General features: G+C 38.4%; 2 protein-coding genes across 5 annotated transcripts in view; one reads left to right on the top strand and one right to left on the bottom strand.

Annotated features, from left to right (window-relative positions):
• Window positions 1-2,294: 2,294 nt before the first annotated feature.
• Window positions 2,295-6,755, top strand: LOC103698041 (oxidoreductase, zinc-binding dehydrogenase family protein). The gene is made up of 6 exons (XM_008779995.5): window positions 2,295-2,808; window positions 3,169-3,348; window positions 4,815-4,896; window positions 4,993-5,100; window positions 5,177-5,335; window positions 6,278-6,755. Exons 1-6 carry the CDS (start codon window positions 2,557-2,559, stop codon window positions 6,472-6,474), a joined length of 978 nt encoding a protein of 325 aa, XP_008778217.1. The 5' UTR covers window positions 2,295-2,556; the 3' UTR covers window positions 6,475-6,755.
• Window positions 6,756-7,198: 443 nt separating this feature from the next.
• The window catches only part of LOC103724046 (beta-galactosidase 8-like), a 33,585-nt gene continuing 18,747 nt past the window's right edge, over window positions 7,199-22,036 (bottom strand). For 3 of the 4 annotated variants that reach the window (XM_088703075.2, XM_088703074.2, XM_088703073.2), the window contains 6 exons: window positions 20,839-20,948; window positions 20,652-20,747; window positions 13,824-13,934; window positions 10,344-10,555; window positions 8,962-9,292; window positions 7,199-7,519 (listed from right to left, as the gene is read on the bottom strand). In XM_088703075.2, the coding sequence (XP_088559201.2) occupies window positions 7,409-7,519; window positions 8,962-9,292; window positions 10,344-10,555; window positions 13,824-13,934; window positions 20,652-20,747; window positions 20,839-20,948 (971 nt within the window). In that variant the 3' untranslated portion in view covers window positions 7,199-7,408. Of the gene's footprint in view, window positions 7,520-8,961; window positions 9,293-10,343; window positions 10,556-13,823; window positions 13,935-20,651; window positions 20,748-20,838; window positions 20,949-22,036 lie in introns of those variants that run through there. The other variant, XM_088703076.2, reaches the window with a different exon arrangement.

Below are 22,036 nucleotides of genomic sequence, written 5' to 3'. Positions count from 1 at the left end.
GGGTTCAATCATCCTTGATAATTTGTCAACAAATATAGTTGTAGCAACGAAACTTCAAAAATAATTTAGAAGAGATTTACTTTTGGATGGTAAATTTTTTAATGTGTGTTGCTGTGCAAATATTCTTAATTTAATTATGAATGATGGGTTGAAGGTAGTAGAGGGTGTTATTCATAGGATCTGTGAGGCTGTTAAATATATAAAATCATCTCAAGCAAGGTTGGAAATGTTTATGGAAATTATGAAATAATTAAAGATGAATGGTAAGAAAATGATATGCATAGATGTACCTACTTGTTGGAATTCTACGTATCTCATGTTAAATGATGCTATACAATTCAAGGATGTATTTATGCGACTTGTGGCCTGGGATCCCAATTTTGAAGATGCGCCAACTGAGGAAGATTTGTCTCAAGGCATCATTATTTGTAACTTCTTAAAGGTTTTCCATTATATAACTAAAATTTTTTCACAAACAAAAAATCCAACTGCAAATTTGTATTTCTATAAAATTTGGAGAATACATATGCTCTTGATTCAAGAATCTAGGAGTTCAAATGCAATTATGATGATGATGGCTTTAAAGATGCAAGAAAAAATTGACAAGTATTAGAAAGAATGCTCTCACATTCTTGCCGTAGGGGTTATTCTTGATCCAAGACATAAGATGAAGCTTATTAAGTAATGCTTTTAGAAAATCTATGATCATGGTGACCGTGCTTCATTTGAGATCAACAAAGTACATAATGTTCTTCAAAATTTTTATGATGACTATACAATTTTATATGGCGCAAATGTCTTTTATGTTCAAGTGGAAGAGATGGTGTCTACATCCCAAGATAGAGTAGATGAGAATCTTTTTATGCATGATTATGAAGAATTTATCCAAGAAGAAGAAGTTACCCAACCATCCAAGTCAGAATTAGAGATCTATTTGGAAGAGAAGGTATTTTATAATCTCTAATTTGGATGCCTACATTAAAATATGAGTAAATAATACTAATAAAAATGACTTGCAATGTAATTTTTTTGAGCAAGTTCATCCATTAGGGAATCAAAATTTTTGACATTGTAGAGTATTGGAAATTCAATGAATCAAAATATATAATATTGTCTAAGATGGTACGTGACATCATGGCAATTTTTATTTCTACCATTGAATCCGAGTCTGCCTTCGGCACTGCTGGCAAGGTTTGGATGATTTTCGTAGTAGCCTATCTCCAAATATGATTCACGTATTGATATGCACACAAGATTGGCTTCGAGATATCTAGCCTCATCTTACATATTCAATTTTTAGAACATCCATAAACTTTATCATTTACTAGTGCTTTAAAACTTTGCAATTTTTAATTTCGTAAATTTTTCATTTGTAGATGGCCCACCTCTTCATACAAAATAAAAGTTTGAAGATTACAAAACTGCTATTGTTATTAATACTGATGATTAGCTTATGCTGGTAACAATCATCTTCCTTATTATGTTTACATTTTAAGAATATTGTAATTTTATGCATAGTTAATTATATCTATTATCTTTTTCCATAGCTGCATGGATGCTTATGTTATTTAAAATGTCTAAAAAGCTTGTTATCTGGAGCTAGGGAGGATAAATATTTAGAATGCATCAGCCTTCAGTTTGAGTATTTTGAGTTCTTTGTTACCACTGCCATGATCTTGCTTGTCAGTTTGTTGCCGGTTCAAGGCCTTTGCTTCTAAAGCATTGGTATCTTATTTAGAATGCAGTAGTTTTTGATTCAGCATTGATATGAACAAATTTGAAATTATTCTAAAGCTTGCAAAGCCTAACCATTTTAATTATGGTGTATTTATGTAAAGACATTTAGTGCAGGATTTTATAGAACTATGCAATTTCTTTGGAGGTCAATTTTTAGTTACTCTATGACTTTTCATCTCTTACATCTCCTTTGGAAGATAGTTGTTGTTGTTGTTGTTCTTTGTCAAAATCCTGAGCGGACAACTTCATAGATTTATTTTTGAAAAAACTTGCTGTAGATCTAATCCGATCCAATTCGATCCGACTCGATCTTCAAATGGGTCATATCTGAGTCTAAAATTAGGATTCGAACAAAAAATTGGATTGGATTGAGTCCCTCAAGATCCAATCCGACAATAAAATCAAATTAGATCGAAGTCTGGATCGAGGTCACTCAAGATCTAACCTGATCGGGCCCATTTGCACACTTACACATATAGCACCAGTGATACGAGCACCATATTGGATATGAGATAGAGGCCTCCGCATAAAACTTGGGACGCATCGCAACATGAGGCACGCACTGTAGTCTCAAGATTCTGTTCCTCGGCGATCCTTGTCTATCTCAAACTTCTTCCACCTTCTTTTCTCTCAGCTCATATTTTCTAGATAGTCCCAAGAATTGCCTCAAATTTGTCATTTGGAATTTTGCCATATTCACCCCTTGTCCCACTATTCTATTATATTAGCTGCTGTGGATTTCGCAATTCACACCGCTTTTCCTTTGCCTTGTTCCAAAAGCCTGTCGCCGCTATTGCTCCGACCGCCTGCGAGAGCGCGATGAAGGCCGTGGTGATAACCAGCCCTGGCGGCCCGGAGGTACTCCAATCCCAGGAGGTCGACGACCCCGCCGTCGGAGACGAGGAAGTCCTCATCGAGGTCGCCGCTGCCGCTCTTAACCGGGCCGACACGCTGCAGCGCAAGGGCTCCTACCCCCCGCCCAACGGCGCCAGCCCCTACCCCGGCCTTGAGTGCTCCGGCACCATCATCGCGGTCGGCAAGTACGTCACCCGCTGGAAGGTCGGCGATCAGGTATCTGCTACTACTACAACGTTCGCCTCTCCTTCTCTTTCCGAAAGAGGTTGGATTTTTAAGCAAAATTAGGACACGAACGGTGTGGATGTGCAGCGTTTTTTGCGCAAAAAGTTGCGATTTTGCAGAGGAAACCACTCAGATTAGGTCTTTCCTCTTGATTAGATGCCACTCAGAGTTAGGTTTTGCAGTGTATTTAAATTTCTGTTACATGGATCACGTGCTGTAGGCCTTACTTCTTGATCAGTACTTGGGGTGCAAAACTTTTATATAGTATGAAGTTCAGTGATTTGCTCTGAGGTTGAACTTATTGATGTGTTCATTCTTTGATCCTTGTTCGTGAATTGTCACCTTGTTCAGGTTTGTGCTCTTCTAAGTGGAGGTGGGTATGCGGAGAAGGTGGCAGCGCTGGCTGGGCAAGTCCTTCCTCTCCCACCAGGTGTTTCTTTGAGGGACGCTGCAAGCTTTCCTGAAGTGGCATGCACAGTGTGGTCGACTGTGTTCATGACGAGCAGGCTGTCCCCAGGGGAGTCTTTCCTGGTAAATATCTTACCTTATGCACCCTTTTTTTTATATTAACAAGCTGTTTCTGGTGTGTGTTAACCAGCCTCTTATGAATATTGCTTCTCTACAGTGACATGAAAGGCATATAGCTTGGGAATGTGCAAGTTGTGTTGTTTTATCTCTATGCTTGTTATCATTGCAATTAGAGATTTTGGATGGATGGCATCTTGTTTAGGTCATTTTATTAATTCTGAACTCCCATGGAACAAGCTTTAGATACTTTGTCATATGGTTCTCCCACCTTATGAGGACCATGTCTATGCCTGTCATCTTTGCTATATAGTTCCTCTTGTAGATTTTGACCACCAAAGTCATCTGAAAGAGTAAGATGATATTTATCCATTCAGCCTGAAACCAAGTACAGTGTATATTTCATGTTTACTTCTTCATTATCCATTTGCAAGACAAATATGGACAGACCTGAAGGGAGATTGGAAAGGAACCAGCTAGCTTCAAATCCATGTGGTTTGAGAGGACTAGCTGAATAAAAACTTCCTTGAGAATAATATGCTTGTCTGGTGATGCTATTGGCAGAAATGGAGTGAACTTGATTTTTTTTTTTATCTTAACATGGAGAACTCCGGGGTGTTCTAATACAAGAATCTTGAACTATTCGTGTTTTAAACTGGGGAGTATACATGGGCAAACTGAGAGTTTGGTGAGGGGTGTGATTCAATTTTTAAGTGTTGGAGATTCTTGTTTATCGTAACTGCAGTCTGCTTCACACAGGTGAGACACTGGCATGTTTTTTCTCTTCCTATTTGCTCTTCTTGTTCTGTTGTTGTTAAGGTTCCCTATCAGATGAATTTGATAAGTCACCACCATCTTTTTCATAAACATAGAAGTATATTGAACACTCTCAAAAGGAATTTGTGGAGACATGACTATACCAGAAACTTATGAGGAGGCGAGATTTGTCGGTGGAATAATATCAACATATTACAGCTTTCATGCAACAGATCAACTTTAGTATCCTCTTATTAGAGCAATTGGATAATTGTACTGTACCAGAACATCTATAGGTATATCACCATATAGTATAATAAAATAGATAATATCTTATATTCTAAGAAAAAAATTAAAAAAAAGTCTTTCAGGCATCTTTGGGTGCCTGATCACTCTATCCATGAAATATCTACTGAAATAGTGACAGTTACTAATAGAGAGAGTAAACTGAGAAAGGTGGGAGAACTCCTGAGTCTTGGGATAAATTTTGGTATCCAAAATATCTTGGCAATGTGAGATCTACGGATTCGTATGATCCATCAATTTCTTCATCTTTCTGCAGCATTGTTTCACAGCTTTCTGTTAATATGTGAGATAGCGCAAGGGTAAGCTAGTTGTTTGTCCAATCGGACGTTTTATCACATATCTGTTATAAACAATTAAAATGAATATGCATTGCATGGGCCTTTTTAATCACTCACACTGAATAATTTCAGATTCATGGGGGATCTAGTGGGATTGGCACATTTGCTATCCAGATGGCCAAACACCTTGGAATTCGGGTGTTTGTCACAGCAGGTCTGGTGATGTTAATAGGAAAAAGAAATAAACTTGTAGTGCACACCAGGTTGATCAGATTCATGATTAATATGTTGAACTCTGCTCACTTCTTAGGCACTGAAGAAAAACTAGCTGCCTGTAAGCAATTAGGTGCTGACATCTGCATCAACTACAAGACCGAAGATTTTGTCGCACGTGTGAAAGAAGAAACAGCTGGAAAAGGTTTGTTATGTTGTCTTCATCATGCTCGGGCTCAATTGCAATCACAGTCATCTAACTCTCGATAATGGTGGCACAGGTGTTGATGTTATACTGGATAACATTGGTGCACCATACTTGCAGCGAAATCTTGACAGCTTAAATATCGATGGGAGGCTTTTCATCATTGGTTTCCAGGGAGGCACCGTAACACAAGTGAATCTCTCATGTTTGCTTGCAAAGCGTCTTACTCTTCAAGGTATTAAAATTGCAGATCTCAAACTTTTTGTTGAAAGTTCTTCAGTCTTTCTTTCTCTTTCTATTTTGCACTCGCTTCCATGATTCTGTGTAAACTAGTTTTCTAAAATAAGGTTCGATCAAATAAAGAGTTCATTGGTTGCGATTTCTTGTCATGGGCGGGCTTTAATAAAGGAAATTTGGCTACTACAGGCATCTGGTTGCATTTAAGTCACTGTAAGTAGTTGTGAACCACTTAATGCAGTGATAAACAACCGGAAGTGAAACTCACTATACGCTTCTTTTATCCCATAACATGACCTGAACCACAATGTCTTTTTGTTTAATAGCTTCTGGTTTGATACTTTGGATGCTAATCTTTAGATAATGAAGCAACCAAAACTAAAACTAACTGGTATGTCTTGGAAAACTTTTTGGTGTCAGATCCGGAATTATTCATGGTAACCATTTTCCATATCCTGCAGATGAGCCGTCTCTTTGCTTTTGTTCCACATCTGTTTCATGTAAAATTGAAGCACTTGACTGACTGCCGTGGTGCTTCCCCATCTTTTCAGGGATGAAAGGTTTTAATCATTTCATCTCATCAAATAACTTGTTGGCAGAATCTCAGGGGAAAGCTTAACCATATTGTGCAGCTTATATGCCATCATGAAAACACCAATTTTAGGGGTTAGATATCTGATAAGTTGTTTGATGTTGGTCTCATGGAAAGTGCATCGTAATCTGTTTTGTGGTGAAATATGTGCAGATCATTTCATCTCATCAAATAACTTGTTAGTAGAACCTCAGCGAAAGCTTAACCATTTTGTGTAGCTTATGGGCCATCATGAAAACACCAATTATTAGGGGTTTTAAAATCTGATGAGTTGTTTGATGTTCGTCTCATGGAGAGAGCATCTTAATCTGTGTCATGGTGAAATATTTACTGATCATGTGTGTGCAGCTGCTGGACTGCGGAACAGAAGCCCAGAAAATAAAGCAGTGATTGTTGGGGAGGTAGAGAAGAATGTCTGGCCAGCTATTGCAGCTGGAAAGGTGAAGCCTGTAGTCTGCAAGTCCTTTCCCCTGTCTGAAGCAGCAGAAGCTCATAGGCTAATGGAAAGCAGTGCTCATATTGGGAAAATTCTGCTAATTCCATGATCCGAAAGACATTATTCAGGCTCCAGAATAGCTCGAAATGGATGAATTGTTCCAGGTTGTTTGTCTGGTCACATTGTATTTAGTTGAAGAGGCATCTTGTATGGTTTTTAAGTCTTCTAATAACAAGGAGCCAGTATCGATATTAGCAGTGGAATTTGAGCACTGGCTGAAGCTAAACAGACATGAAGATGCTCAATACCTTTTAATTTCTTTATTTAGCTAAAAGGTGTCATTTTGTTCCATTTAATGGAATGTGAAGGAAACACTAAATTAAGCTAGTAGTTGTATGTGTGCTTCCTGTGGTTTGCGATTACTTGGTGATAACAAAAGAGAAACCCTGTTATGGCTCCCAGAAGTTGCAGTGCCAAAATATCAGATAACTTGATTGCCGAGCCAACATTGATATACCTTTTAAAGTAGACTGTGGATTCAAAAGAAACTAGTGAATCATCATAGTTTTACTGGTGTTGAGTGAACATTTATTGCATATTTACTACAATTTTAAACAAGGTTATTTTGAAATTTGTTTTAGTAACTTATACAACCAAAATTCCAATATAAAGTTTCCTGCAAGGAATGTAAGTCACCAGATAAGATTCAGGTGTGAATTCCAAAGTGATCAGGTGCATCAAGCCAATGACATCCTGCTAGTTCTTCAGGTGCATCAAGCCAGTGACATCCTGCTAGTTCTTCATCCAGTTAATTATCCACCTTTTACTTGAAATGAGATTGAGAAGCTTTACATATTAATTCATATGTAATTTAGTTATCAGTTGCAACAAAGGTTTTTCTTATCAGAAACTGTTCCATCGATCAGAATAATGCGTATCGTTCGGTTGCACATTTACATAAAAGATAAGTGACAGGTCAGAGAACCTTGGCAATTATTTGAGACAGATGTGGAAACAAGATGACTCCATTGCTACTGTGCGAGTTATTTACTGCAAAGTGCTTCCACTGCAAGGCTTTTGGGAACTCCTGGGCATGGATCACCGAACTCGAGGGTTGACACAGTTACCGAGCAGCTCTCACGACCAATGCATTCCTGGAACATGATTGAGTACCATATAAGATGAACAATGGTGTATAATTTTGATTTGAGTAAACAGCCTGGATATTGCTGGCTCAGAATCATTCATGAAAAGCTCAGAAGAACACCATGATTTAAATGGATAAACAGAGGACTATTGTTAATGGAGTAAAGGATGTATCTTGCAATTGAATTCTCAAAATGCACCTTCTACCCATCTCATTTTAATGATTCAAGTATACCATTCAACTCTGAATTTCTATAAACCCAAAGTTTAATCAAACACAGATTTTGCTCACCTTCTGAGGCAAAAGGATCAGTACCATTAAACTTGGAGCTACACTAATTCTACAAATACTTATTCCAGCAAAAAAAAAAAAAAAAAACGAGAGAACGTTCCACAGCACAACAATATCCCTGAACCATGACCGGGAGTACAGAAAGGCAAAGTCTACAAATACCACCTTTTGGTGTTGATTTTAGATGACAGCTGTGACAATACTAGAACAGTTGTTGTTCCTCACACAAGCTGATGTTATCCCGACGCAATTGTAAGGGCTAGTTTTAAACCTATCTCATTCTAAATGTTTCAAGCTGACATATTCTGTGTTACCTGCACACTAATGTCCACCTTTTGGTAAGAAAGGTGGCTTTATTTAGTGCTATATAAACCAATCACCGAGTATGTGCAAATGAATGGTACTCATACAGCATACGACATGTCTCCATATACAGTATACGACTGCCAGGCCTATTTGATGGTGGACTAGCAAAGCACCTTATAGAATACCATACAGTACATGATGCCTGAGGACATCAAACTGTACATGACTCCCAAAGACAACAACAAAACTTTGACACGATGATGGCAACACTCATATCCACCTTGAAGAATTTGTGTTGGATGCATGTCCACAAGTCAGGTGTGCACCAAAGTTTTAGATACTTCATAAATTCTTTGGCTGTGTTATCAGAGAAATGAAGTGTTGGCATTTCCAACAAATGAGTTCTACCCATATAATGTTGGAAGTGGGATTTTATTGTTTTAAGAGATTACTTAAGCAGGCAAGTATTTAAATAACCCTTATATCCTTGAGATAATTTTGGAGTTTGGGTGCACAAATAATCTTTTGACATTTTCTATTTTACATTGTTCAAAAATTGAATATATATTCTAGCTATAGTTTTTTTCTTATGCATCCCCTTACATACTTTTTTTCCCCTTTTTGTAGAGTCAGACATTTGGATACATATCTCAATGCTGATCCCATGTTTATGTCTATGCAACACAGGACATAGGTGCAGGTTGAAACTAATTACTGCATTGCATGGAATACTAGATGGCAACAATATGAGGGCCTAAATTTACTTAGGCCCTTAAAACTGCTCCACAGGGGGAAAAAAAATGAAAACTTCCACAATTTAACACAAGATCATGCTCAAATAAATGATGATACCTTTTGGATGATTGGAAGAACACCGACTGAACTGCAAGTGCCATGACTAAAGGATCCACATTGTCCTTGAGGTGTGCCAAAGCTTGCAAAATTGATCAGAACAATATGCCATCCTCGCTCACATGACAATCGGAGCTGAGTGTTCATAGATGTAGCCTTGGAGTTTGATTTCCAGGAATCTACAGGGGGAGGATCCAATTCAGATACATGCGCGCATACTGCTTCTCCTGTTTTGGTCAATATTGTAATCTTAGTAGGATCACCACCAAATTCTTCATGTAGAACCAATAGATTTTTTCCAGGATGTACCCAGGATCGTGGAATGTGATACCTAAAAGTTTAGTTCTCCATATTAGTATTACTAATCTAAGGATATGAAAGTTACATAATGAATTTGTCTTGAAAACGACTAGCAAATGCTTCAGCTTCATAACCAATGACTAGAATCATTTGTTAGAATTGTGAGTTAACAAAAAACGAAAAAAAGTGATTTTTCTTTTTTTTGGAATAGCAGGGGGGAAGTAACTTCTCTGGTTGATTTGAGGACCTCTCCTCACTACAAGCACTAGATATTGGTGCCAATGGAAAAAAAAATGGTTGGTTATATTAGATGAACTGACATAATAGAAGGGCATACAACATCAAATTTTGGGGGGTTATAAAAAGCATGATGTTTTTGAAGCTTTCTTCATCTTCTTTCGTGTTAATTATGCTCAACCAAATAGAAATGATAATGGAAAAGAGTGAGGAACAAGTATACTAGAGGTCTAAAAATCGTACCAACTGAAGATCAATGATGGCGATGGTTGAGATGAAGTGAACATATGAAAGAATGATACAAGCAGACCCTGAATCTATTCTTTAGGGTCTTGAAAGGAAAGGTTCTTGAAGCTATGTTAAAAAGTAGAAAAATGGATAGATTGAACCTAATTTGAATGAATGTTGTGAGCAAGAACTAAGAGAAACTTGCAGCAACATCGAGAGTTCTCGTCAATAGAATTTTAAAGATTGTTCAGGCAAAACCAAATAATTGGGACAAGGCATTGATGGTTATGGTTTTATAGTTTTTACTAAATGTTCTTGCTGCTAACATTAAGACTATGCATTGAACCACCATTTATTCATTTTTCATACACCGCTCATGTTCAAAACATCAAACTCAATCCTGAAATTGGTCATTCATTTCTGTATTAGATAAGAGGCATCAATGATAAATTCATTTTTATGCGAGGCTATTGTATACATTCGTTTTAGCAAAGTACAACTAACACAAGCCAGGGAAGATGTGAATAAATAGTGTCTGCACACTCATTTGGATGACGAAACTGCAAAAGCATAATTTCTGAACAGTTAATATAAAAAGACATGGAAAATAATCTTACAGTATTTGAGCAGGTTGCCCACATCTCTTTAAGCATTTATTTGAATCATATGGTCCTCGGTAATCACAATCTTCTGAGCAGCCTGTTGATGGCGACAGATAAGCAGGCCAATAGCGCCCTATACTCTGTCCATTAACCCATGCCTGGCCCTTTCCCATGCTTGAAAGATTTAATGCCAATGGACCATTTCCTTCAGGTGGAGTGAATGATGTCTGAGAATGTCCAAAGAAACACCAGAACGAAATGAGCTTAAACACAAGAAGTCCTCAGGGAACTTGCCCACAGGAAGGTATTTCGTAACTTCGACAAGGTGGATTATCTGAGGTTTACTATTATGAGAGTCCAACCAGCAACTGTAACACACCAAGTTCTTAACCAGTAAAATTTCAACACTGGGATAAAATTCTAATTACCCGAAGGCTGTAGGGAACAACAGGGATAACATGAAGACCCTAAACAGGTGCCAGCAATTAAGGACAGAAGTGTCATCAAAGAGTGACATGTTGTTGCTTGATGAAAATATATGTTTTCAATAAATCAAACATGGACAATGAGGTTCTTGAAGATGCAACCAGGGCTAAGGTGCAACGATTACATAAAAGAAAAAGAAGCAACAGCAAAATTGTTCAGGGGCTAAACATTCTTTTGGAATGGCAAGGGAGACTTGCGAATAAGGTGCATCCGAATATTTGGGGAAGCAATAATGAGCACAAAATTAAGGCCTCCAAGCTTACAAAAAAAGAAATTGGATTCATTTATGATAAATGAACCTATCTGATATTTAATCCATTTGTAGTTAAATATATGCTTGAGAACAAATGGTATAGGGCATTCGTCATCATATAGACATCAACTGCAATGCTGAAGATAAAAATGACATCAACTTACCAAAAAGCACCTGTGCAGATGTCAGAACAAGAATTTTGTGCTATTTCAAATTTATCATCATTAATTTTAATTTAATCCCAATTTTTTAAATGTAAGGTTTGCATAATATTAAATCAGGTTTGCATAAGGAAACTGGGATGTGATTTATTGCTATTCCCTACCAATCTCCTATGCAATTGCATGTTAGACTTCCAAGCGTCATAACTTAAAATCCACAGCACAACAGATGTTCGAGGGATTGCAGAGCTTTCAGAATGGCTAAGGGGATTCATCTGAGCAAGTTTAACGAGTATAGGCAAATTCTTTACCATAAAAATCTATCATTCATTCAAGGTAAGGTCTTGTTTTCATGGTCATTAAATTAATTGGGAATACAATCATGCAAGGTTAATGAAATGTTGCTTTCATTGAGAAAAAGTTCTCTCTCTAGGTATGGTTTGATATGTGGTGAAAACATGAGACTCCATCAACCTTCTTGGAGCAGCTCTATTATTACCATTGTTTTTTTTTGGGGGGGGGGGGGGGGGGGCGGGGGGTGCCGAACTTTGTCCCACATCGGCTAGAGCGGAAAAGTGTGCCTTATAATGAGGAGGGCGAAGCCTTTTCCTCACGAGGGCCCTTTTGCGGGACAAAACCGTGAGGGGGTGAGTGGTTCCGTGCCCACGAGTGGTTCCGTGCCCGAAAGCCCCCAAAGCGGACAATACCTCGTGAGGGACGCGGTCTCTTTTCTCTGCTAGCTCGGTTGGGACTAGGGCTGTTGCCGGGGTGAAAATCCCGCAACAGATGGTGCTTTCGTTGAGAGGCGTGCCCCTTGCCACAGGCTACCCTCCAGGACTGTGGGGGCCCCCGGGTAAAACCGGCATGGAACCTTTCCGCTGGGGGGGCTATGTTGTGGGGGGGGTGCCGAACTTAGTCCCACATCGGCTAGAGCGGAAAAGTTTCGTGCCTTATAATGAGGAGGGCGAAGCCTTTTCCTCACGAGGGCCCTTTTGCGGGACAAAACCGTGAGGGGGTGAGTGGTTCCGTGCCCACGAGTGGTTCCGTGCCCGAAAGCCCCCAAAGCGGACAATACCTCGTGAGGGACGCGGTCTCTTTTCTCTGCTAGCTCGGTTGGGACTAGGGCTGTTGCCGGGGTGAAAATCCCGCAACAACCATGCACATTAGTTTTGAATTCTTACTCATGAAGAAAGGTAAGCTTCCTGTACCAATATTAACTTTTTATCTTTCTTTGAAGGGCAGAATAGTTTTTTTCTTCCTTTTCTTTTTGTTCTTGATTTACAAATCATGTTCTTGATAAGCAGCTTATCATGTAAGCTAGCTACACTTAAAGAGCTCTTTTGCATTATTTTCCTTTCACAGCTCAAATCATCTACTAGTATTTGGGTTATGCCGCACCAAACCTGAGCAGCCCAACCCGCTCAATTGAGTCAGGTTAAGCTGAGATTTATAAACTCGGGTTGAGTTTGGGCTCAAAAATCCTAGCAAGGCCAAGTTGGGTGTGTTAGAGTTAAGCTTAAAACCAAACCCAAACTTGAAGCAACCCAATTGAACTTGACAAATAAATAAATTTATATATAACATACTATTTATATGTTTTATTTAACTATATCTTTAGCCTATTGATTGTAGGATGCTATAAGCGCAATGAAATAACTTCCTGACCAACTGAATGCCAAACTAACAAGAACATCCAAAGCATTTCCACAATCTTAAATTACATATTCGACATGTCCTAATCCAATTAATCCAGCTGAACCTAGCCTGACCTGACCTTAACCTGAACCAACCCAAAATTAGCTTAAGATGAGGTTGGTTCAGGAGGCTGGAGATATTCCAACCATAGGCTGGATTATATTTAGCCTCAACCACACCAACCTGGGCAAGTTGCTCCCCAACCCACCAAGGGTGGTGCAATTTGTCCAAGATCATGCTCAAACTCTTGCCTCATGGCAATTCCCTGCCCCTAGGTATAAAAGACCAGCATTTTTTTTTTTAGTACACAAAGACCAGCTTAATTTCATGTGTTATTTTTTTCCTAAACTTACACAGTGCATTTACTTACTAAAAGAAAATAACCATATGTACATATCTTAGTTATCTTATTTATATTTTATTTATATTCAGACATTTTCTAATCCACCCACTTGCTCCTCATGCATGCCAGTTGGGGCTGTCATACAATGTTTTCTATGGAACAAGAAAAAAGGCTTTATTTTAGGATAAAATTTCCTTAAAAAAAGGAAAGACAGAGATTAAAATTTAGCTAAAAGAACACTATGAAACCTATAAACTTCTTAAATGCATAACTTCTTTATTAAGACTGCAATCAAATCATATCATGTCTTTGCAATAGAAAATATGCACTTATTTTTATTTCTTATTTTAAATTTGTCATGACTTAAATCTAATGCTGGATATGATATTTTAATTATTCACAAACTATACCTACAATTTTCTTCTACTTTCTCACATTTTTTTATAGATTTTCCAGGACTTTCTTTTCACAACCTCCAACATTTTCCTTTCTTGCAAATACATGGTGAATCATAAAATATTAAACTCAAACTCCGATTATGAGCATCACACACATACCTTGTACCATATCAAACTCTGGTTAGTTGGCAGTAGGTTCCCTGAAGACCAAACTGAACAATTTGCATGATTCACATCGTCCAGTCCAAGATACTCACCTTCTGTGCCTACCTGATAAGCAGGAACACTTTCAATGTAAGGAAACTATGAAGCACGAAACATGATTCAACGCCAGCAAATCCTCTAAAGCAACAACTGATGACATTATATGACACATCAAATAACCACAAGATGTTATTCCATAACATATCTTAATCAGTTACTTCTCTTTATATAAAATAAATGACTCAAACAATGACTTTTTCTCCTGCAGCTGTGAAAAAATAGACAGAAGATTGTTCATAAAAAATAGTAACTATGTTTGCGAACAGATCTGCCATATTGTTAAGACCTGATCCATGAATGATGCAATTATGTGATTATGACAAAATCTAGATATGGGCACAAAAACTAACTAAACAAAATTATATGAAAAGCATCTAATGTTGATTTTTTTTTTTTTTTGAGAATCGGATGATGGAAACTCATCTGGCTTCTTTGAAAGAGGGAAAAACTGAAGCGAAGCCCATCAAAAAGGCCTAGTTACAATACAAGAGAGGAAGAACTAGGAGGGAAAGAGGCCGAACAAACAAGAGGGTCGTCAAAAAAAAAAACCACAAAAGGTGTAAGGAAGCCCAGAACTCAAATATCAGAACACAAGATAAATAACCAGAACATGGAAAACCTGGACCTCAACCAAGTCTGGCTGCTCAAACGAAAAGAAATTATGCAAAACTTCCCCTATGGAACCACCTTAACTCACCCCTATAACAGCAAGGAAAAATACATATTACTTAGAAAAACAAGTGTAGAGGATGCCCTACTAATGAAAACACATGCATATAACTCATGCCATTTATAGCACAAAGCACAGCAATCACTAAATCCTATCCAGTTCAATCCTCCATATTTCTGTTATTCCTCCATGACTTCAGTGAAGGCAGCAAACTGATGCAGGCCAAGGTCGCATACCATCTCATCACAGAAAACAAGCATATTGCATAACTCCTGAGGTCACCAAAAATAGAGTTCAAGCAAGCAAGAGGACCTAGATTGATGAGATTTTCATGGAAGAATCAGAAATTAGGCTGCAGCAAGATAGAAGACTGTACTTTCATCCTTCATAGCAACATCTCATGAACAACCATCATACCCCTTCTGCATGCACTAAAGGGAGAACAAAAGGTGACACTTGACTTAGAGGTGTCCAAAGGACTTAAATTTTGAAGTTTATGGGAAAATTGGATCAAGTTCCATCAAGGTAACAGGCCACGTAAAATTTTCAGATGAAACGCTTTCATCATGTCCAACGACCAACATCGAATTAAGTTTCCATCATAACATGAATGACCCAAATAGGAACCCCAATGAGGAAGTCATGGTCAAAATCAAGGTTTCAAATACTGTTGGAATGAGAGGGTATGAAAGGTACCATTTCGGAAGGTCTGGTACATAGTTTGTGGTAGTGGATGCAGTCCCTTACTCGGTATCTCACCAATCTGGCAAAAAGCCGGTCAGTACATGATTTGGTACTGGTATCTGAAATATTGGTCAAAATATGAAGTTATGATAGTGTTGAATACTGATGTTTGCACTATTGGCATTATTATATAATCTACAGCCAAGCCCTTCCATCAGATAGAAATCTGATGTCAATCCACCTAATGTCAGATCCAAACTCGTCCTGTTCAACTTGGAATAGGTCTAGACAGCCAACGACTCCGTAATTGTCATCTGATAGTGTTCCAACAGCACTCTGAGTGCTACCAAATAGGTCAAGACGCGAGCGTCCTAGTTTTTGCCCTTAAGGCGAAATTTTTGTTCTAGAAGCCTTGTAAAGCAAGTAATACTTGTTTGACTTCAGTTCAAAGAGACCACAATAAATGTTTGTCAATGCATGGGACCTAGAACCTATAAATACCTCTCCATTTTTCACACTTTTCATCATTGAAGTCAATAAATTTCCTTTCTTAAGATTTTTCTCAATTTTCTTGTATGGTGGAATGCTGCTCAAGAACATGTGGTGCAATGTTATGGTTTAGGAGAGGTACTGTTATGAAGCCAGGATTCTTCAACTAAGACCATATGAAGACAAGAGGTCGAAGGCTGAAGGTTCAGCAGGAAGACAAGGTTCTAGGCTTTCTAGGTACGCTTAGATTTAGATTGGTTAATTCACCTTCTAGTTCTAGTTCTATGTTAGTTTCTGTTCAAGTTTTATTTTGCTTTGGTTTCACTAATTTGATGTCATGTGGGCTAAGGTGTGCTCCTGGACTCTTTGCTTGCATCAGGAGCTGCTAACTTGTGCTTAACATGCAATTAGAGGCCTCTTGCAAATTGGCACCTTACAAGCAATTAGTTAATTCTTATCCTTTAATTTCTAACTCTAAGTTAGTTTCTCTTCTAGCTTTATTTTGCTTTTGCTTCACTAGTTTGATCTCATGTGGGCTAAGGTGATCTCGAGGGCTCTTTACTTGCATCAGGAGCCACTAACTTGTGTTTAACATGCATTTAGCACCCAAATACAAGCCGGCACATTAAAAGTAAATGCTCCGAAAATTGTGGATGATTATGACAGAACATAACTTCCATGACCTCCCTAACTCCTTCAATGCAAGAGATTCATTGTAAGAAGTTCATTCTTTAGCATAAGCTACAAGAAGATCTTCACCTTGAAAGGCATCTTCCCTTCCCAAATTTGTAAGAAAATGGTGATAGAACTCTCTATTTTTTGGGGGATTCAAAAGAAACTTCACATGGAATACACTTGTTTTGAATCTTGTCTTCGAACAGGTTGAGAAGGTTGATCAAATCTCTGAGTGCTGTCATGTTATAAGCATCGACGAGGCAATGGAATTTGGAGAGTTTTACCATGGATGAAGAGAGCTTGGGATGCAACATTTGCATCTCTATCCCAAACTCTATGATAAAGTTGACGAAAAGTTTCTGCAAGAGGTTGAGCTATCTATCAGTTTGAAACTCCACATCCAAACCACTGAAGCCTAGGTTGCAAGTCTACAGGTGAAATCTTACCTAGTTCTTAAAACACTGCCAAAAGGAGATTTGATGGGGAGGTGGGAGTAGAAGTCAAGACAGCCCATCATTAAAAAAGTAGACACCCGAGATGTAGATACTTCAAATGCCCCCCTTTTCTTGTAGAAGCCTCCATAACCAGTTACATCACAAAGAAGAGTTGATATCTTAAGGGTTAAGAACTCCATGACCTCCTTGTTTCTTTAATTTACACAGTATCCCCCAACTAGGTTTACATCTAAAATTTTAGACTCCTCTCCATATGAAACCCCTCAGTCCTCACCTTGCCTAACCACTTAAGGACCCACATTGGGATTCAGAAGATGGAGAAATATTAAAAGGCAAAGAAGAAAAATCAGAGTTTAAAAGTATTATACAGTCCCCTTAAGAAAGCAAACCACTTTTCCAACCTGCAAAGAGAGCATGTTCTGCCAACCTCAGAAAACAAATGAATAAACCACAGAAGTTTTAACTCTAGCCACTTGAAGGTCTGTTCACTAAAAACTGGTCCAACTCCACTGAGTGACCAAAGTGATTTACAAGAGTGATCAATAAAGCAAGGGCAACCTATTTAGATGGATCGAAAGAGGCCTATTGACAACTTTACTACAACCTTCTCAGAAAGGACTATCTATAGCAGCCCGTACTAGTTGGGCGTGTGGGCCTACCCAAAGAGGCTAGCCCAACTCCCCACGTGCGCTTACGTGAGGGAAAGGGGGAGGAGGACTCCGGCTGATAGTCTCCTTCCTCCCTCATCCGATCACGATTGTACTTGAATCCTAGGATTTCAGGATGATCCAAACACCAAAAAACAGGAGATTTTTGCCTATTTAAGATCTCCCATCCTCCTCCTTTGAGATCCATCGAAGAATAGGCAAACTTTTGCCATGATTTCAAGCTATTCTTTTCAAGGTTCTACTTCCGATTTCCGCTAAGAAGGGTCGCCAGAATGCCTCGCCAGACCGAGGTAAGAGTCCTTCATGTTCTTCTCTTTATTCTCCGGTGTCTTAGCCTTCGTTCACCACGATTTGAGCCGAAAAATTGCCGAAAACCTTCCGAAACAGGGGTGCCCTATTTCGGCGTTCTTCTTCTCAGTTCCACCGCCACCGACTGTCGGGAATGGCCAAGTTTTGCCACCTCCCAAGACCTCTATATTTGGGCGGCAGTCGATCGGAGAGATCGGCCGTGATTTAGGCTGAGTTCTCCTATAATTCATCTTGATCTTCTTCCCTTCTGCACGCTAGCCAGCCACCGCCACCGGTGGTGCCGCGGCTGAAGGCCGCCCATGGTCACCATTGCTGAGACTGGGCCACCTTAGGCTGCCACCCCTCTGACTCAAAAAGGAAGGGAGAGTGGGTTCTCCCCTCTTTTGGGGAAGAAGAGAGTCTCCTCTCTTCTTTCTCTTCCCTCTCTCCTCTCTCTCTTTCTATTCTCTCTCTCTCTCTTTATTTTCTCTTCTTCTGTTTCTCTCTTTTTACATGGTTCTATGGACCCAGCAGGAGGGTCCCAGTTGTTTTCTTTGTGGACCCAGATTGACTCTAGTAGAGGATCCTGATCTAGTGTTGCTGCGACCACCCATCGCGCTAGTTTTAGCCCAACCATCGCCAAGTATTGTTGGACTCTAATATCATGAATCTTTATTGTGTTACCTGTACCATGGTATGATTCTTGTTTCATGAGTTGACTTGTTTGATTGGCCAGAGCGGGATGACCCAGATCGTCGGACGCTGCTACCTAGTCGACCCTATCTATCCTACACCCAACTGTTGTCAGGTATCATTGGACCCATAATTGATAACCCTTGATCTACTACCTTTTTCTTGATTGGATATATGTTTCTTGACCAGATGAATTGACTTACATTGTGCTGACTGGTTTGAACAATTGGGCATTTTCATCTAGTTAACCTCGTATATCTTCCTATACGAATCTATTTTCATAGTCAGCCCAAGTTTTGTATGGGGATACAGTCATCCGAACAAAAAAAAGCCCAATGAGATCTTATATTCTAATTTCTAAATTAAGGTAAGGCCCTGACCTTTTATTATAATTTAATTAAAGAAGGATAAAGAATATGGGTAAAAACTCTAAAATTATGTAATTACTGAATAATTGATTCATTAATATGGCGAATGATTGATAAGGGATAAGTTGGTGTTATATTGATATTAAATTAACTAGACATGTTAGGTGTGATTGGTAGCATTGTAGCTACACTGGATTGCGATAGGGGTAAGAATCCCTATACTCAGTCACCATATATATATATATATATATGGTTATTGATTTGTACCACTGGATTTGCATCGTGAGATTTATATCGAGAAATTTGGTTTGGCATATGATGTTATTTTTTAAATAATTTCTAGTAGCAATATATTCGTATGGTTTTCAATAATTTCTAGTAGCAATATATTTCAAGCCTAGCATATTCTCCCTCTCCTGCTCGCTCTCTCTTTATTTCTTCTCCGGCTCCGACAACGCTTCTCGTTTCCGGAGTCGGAACTGTACCGGTGAGCCACCGGTATGGTTCGGAACGGGCGAAACTGCTCGGTTCGGATCGGTTCCGCCGACCCTGCTAGGGAGTGTGCCGTCGTGTTACATGGTCGGACTTGGGTGGTAGGTTCGAAGCATGACACTATTATCCAAAGGTTAACCCAAAATTACCGAAAGAGTTCGACCCCCAGTTGATGCTTGTAAGGTATGTACTTTAGAGGGAAACTCAATCTAACATAAAGTAGCCACTGCAAAGCATCTGAACCACCTAAAATGTCATGCCCGGTTAAATAGGAGCTTAGTAGAAATTTCTCGACGAAGGACAAACAAAGCATCTAAAGGCCAAGCCCTTTAGAGATAACAAAAAGGGACCATTTCTGCAACCATCAGCTGGATGACTTTTTCGCAACATTGATAGAATTTTGTCCCCTCCAAACTCCCTGTCAATAGGAGACTTCCTCAAGGAGGGAAGTTCCTAAACCATGCCTAAGAGAAACTTGCACTCAAGAAGCCACCACTAGGGCAGTAAGGCCAATCTCCACTCAGGTCACCTAAGGATGCTGCCAAGTCTGGAGGAGCACCTTGGATGCCTTCAGGCCCTGAGGCCCCAACATTCACCTTGAATGCCATCTCTCTCATATCCTAGGTAGTACCATAAAATAAAACTAACAATAGCACCTACCCAATGTTCTTTAAGTAAAAATCTGACCTATATCCCAGACATGGTAGAGAAGACATCTTGACCTTGACTTGCTTGCGAGGAAGATGACTACTATTCTGGTGAAATAGACAGCCCATCTGATGATCGAATCGGGATTACCCACCCCTCCGATATTATTTACCAATGAAAAAGAATGTTTAAAAAATCACCTAATTGTTCGAATCTTTGTTGCGAAGTCTATAAATTATAGGTCCTCTTAATAAAGAGATAACAGTCAAATTCTTATTATGATCCTAAGAATAAATTCTGATTTTCATCCTCATGTGAATCGTCCCTCTACGAACATTAATTTCAGGAAATTCAACTTAAATCTGCTCATCAATCGCACATCACTTCATGAGTCGAGGCCAAGTCTAGGATGATAAACATGAGTTAAAACCACTATAAATTTTGTTAAAGTTGCAATTTTGTTTCATACAAATCATTTAATAGCTTAGGCTGCCATTTATCTTGATTTTTCCTTTGCACATTGTTATTCATAGAATGACATATGACATATATTTCTGACAATATTTTAACAAAAATTGAAGGAGGGAATAAACCTGATAGGTCCATTCTCTAACAGAAAGATCCTCCACAGCATCAATTGTGACAGAAAAGATACCAGTGCCAGCAACATCAAACCAAGGTCCATAATTCTAGAAACAAAGAATAATATCAGTATAAAGACAATGCTCATAAGAGCCAGAAAGATACAAAATTTACTTCAAGATAAGAAAATATGTGCACCTGCAGCCCGACCATCATACTCAACAGCTCCAGTGAGTTATTCCCTTGATTAAGCTTAATTTCCTTGCCAATTGTGAAACTTGCATCATCATGGTTGCCATATCCAAATCCTGAAAGTTTTTCCAGAATTTAAAATAAATAATGAATTTTATACAGCATAAAAGCAAATTACAAGTCTATATTTAAGGTTGGACTTCGACATTCAAAAAGACTTGTGATTTAGCTAAACTTAACAGGGAAAGAAAGATCAAAAATACAGTTACTGTAAGAGGAATACTTTGTGGAACTCTAGTCCAAATATTAATTTTTTCTGTTCTTTTGGGTCAAAACAAAAAAAAGATAAATATATTACTGTATAATAAGAGCATAAGATTAGTTCATAAATAGGAACCACTAAACGCCAAAACCTCGCAGGGTGTATTAAAAAAGTGAAAACTGGAATTGGAAGTGGTGGCAGATGCACCATTCATGCAGGCAGAAGAAGAGCCATCTCCCTCAAAGAAAAATGTCACAAATGATCAGACACCAAACAGGAAAGTTAATTACTAGGTATAAAAATGTGGGTGAAAAATGCTTCAGCAAAGCATTCCATTTCTGGGTGTATCTGTAATAGGCACTACTTCAGATGAAGGTTATTTAGAATTTTAAACGATCATTTTCAAAGTGTCAGTTGGGTTTCTTCTAGACTGGTTGAAACTGATGCTGGAAAGATAGGAAAGGTATGCCAACGGTTTTGTCTAACATGTATCAAATTTTACGACCCAAGCTGACCAAACGAAGGAATCAAACCTAAATCTTGGATTTATGTAAATACTAGGATAATGCAGCTATCTAAGTGGGAACAGAGTTTACTTTCCCAGATATCTATGCCAGTCCAAGTTAAAAAGTATACAGGAAGTGGCTATATCCATACACTCATACATATAGACATGCGTTTATACACACACACACCATCTAAACTCTTCTTTTGTTAAGCCAAAATACATACATACATACATACATACATACATATATATATATACATATATATATATATATACATATATACATATATATATAAATACATATATATATACATACATACATACATACATACATACATACATATATATATATATATATATATATATATATATATATATATATATATATATATATATATATATATATATATATAAACTCTTTTTTCATTAAGCCA

Source organism: Phoenix dactylifera, chromosome 8, assembly GCF_051530095.1.
Source record: "Phoenix dactylifera cultivar Ajwa chromosome 8, Ajwa_hap1_PhDact_Kaust_v1.1, whole genome shotgun sequence".
Taxonomy (NCBI): domain Eukaryota; kingdom Viridiplantae; phylum Streptophyta; class Magnoliopsida; order Arecales; family Arecaceae; genus Phoenix; species Phoenix dactylifera.
Note: the sequence above shows the minus strand (reverse complement) of the source record. Positions and strands in the feature narration are given on the sequence as shown.

What these genes read in the sequence shown, in the direction of transcription:
- LOC103698041 (XM_008779995.5), top strand. Translation starts at nt 2,557, where the DNA reads ATGAAGGCCGTGGTGATAACCAGCCCTGGCGGCCCGGAGGTACTCCAA. An exon ending in AGAAGAAACAGCTGGAAAAG is followed by an intron (nt 5,101 to 5,176) that starts GTTTGTTATGTT and finishes ATGGTGGCACAG; the next exon opens with GTGTTGATGTTATACTGGAT. An exon ending in AAAGCGTCTTACTCTTCAAG is followed by an intron (nt 5,336 to 6,277) that starts GTATTAAAATTG and finishes ATGTGTGTGCAG; the next exon opens with CTGCTGGACTGCGGAACAGA.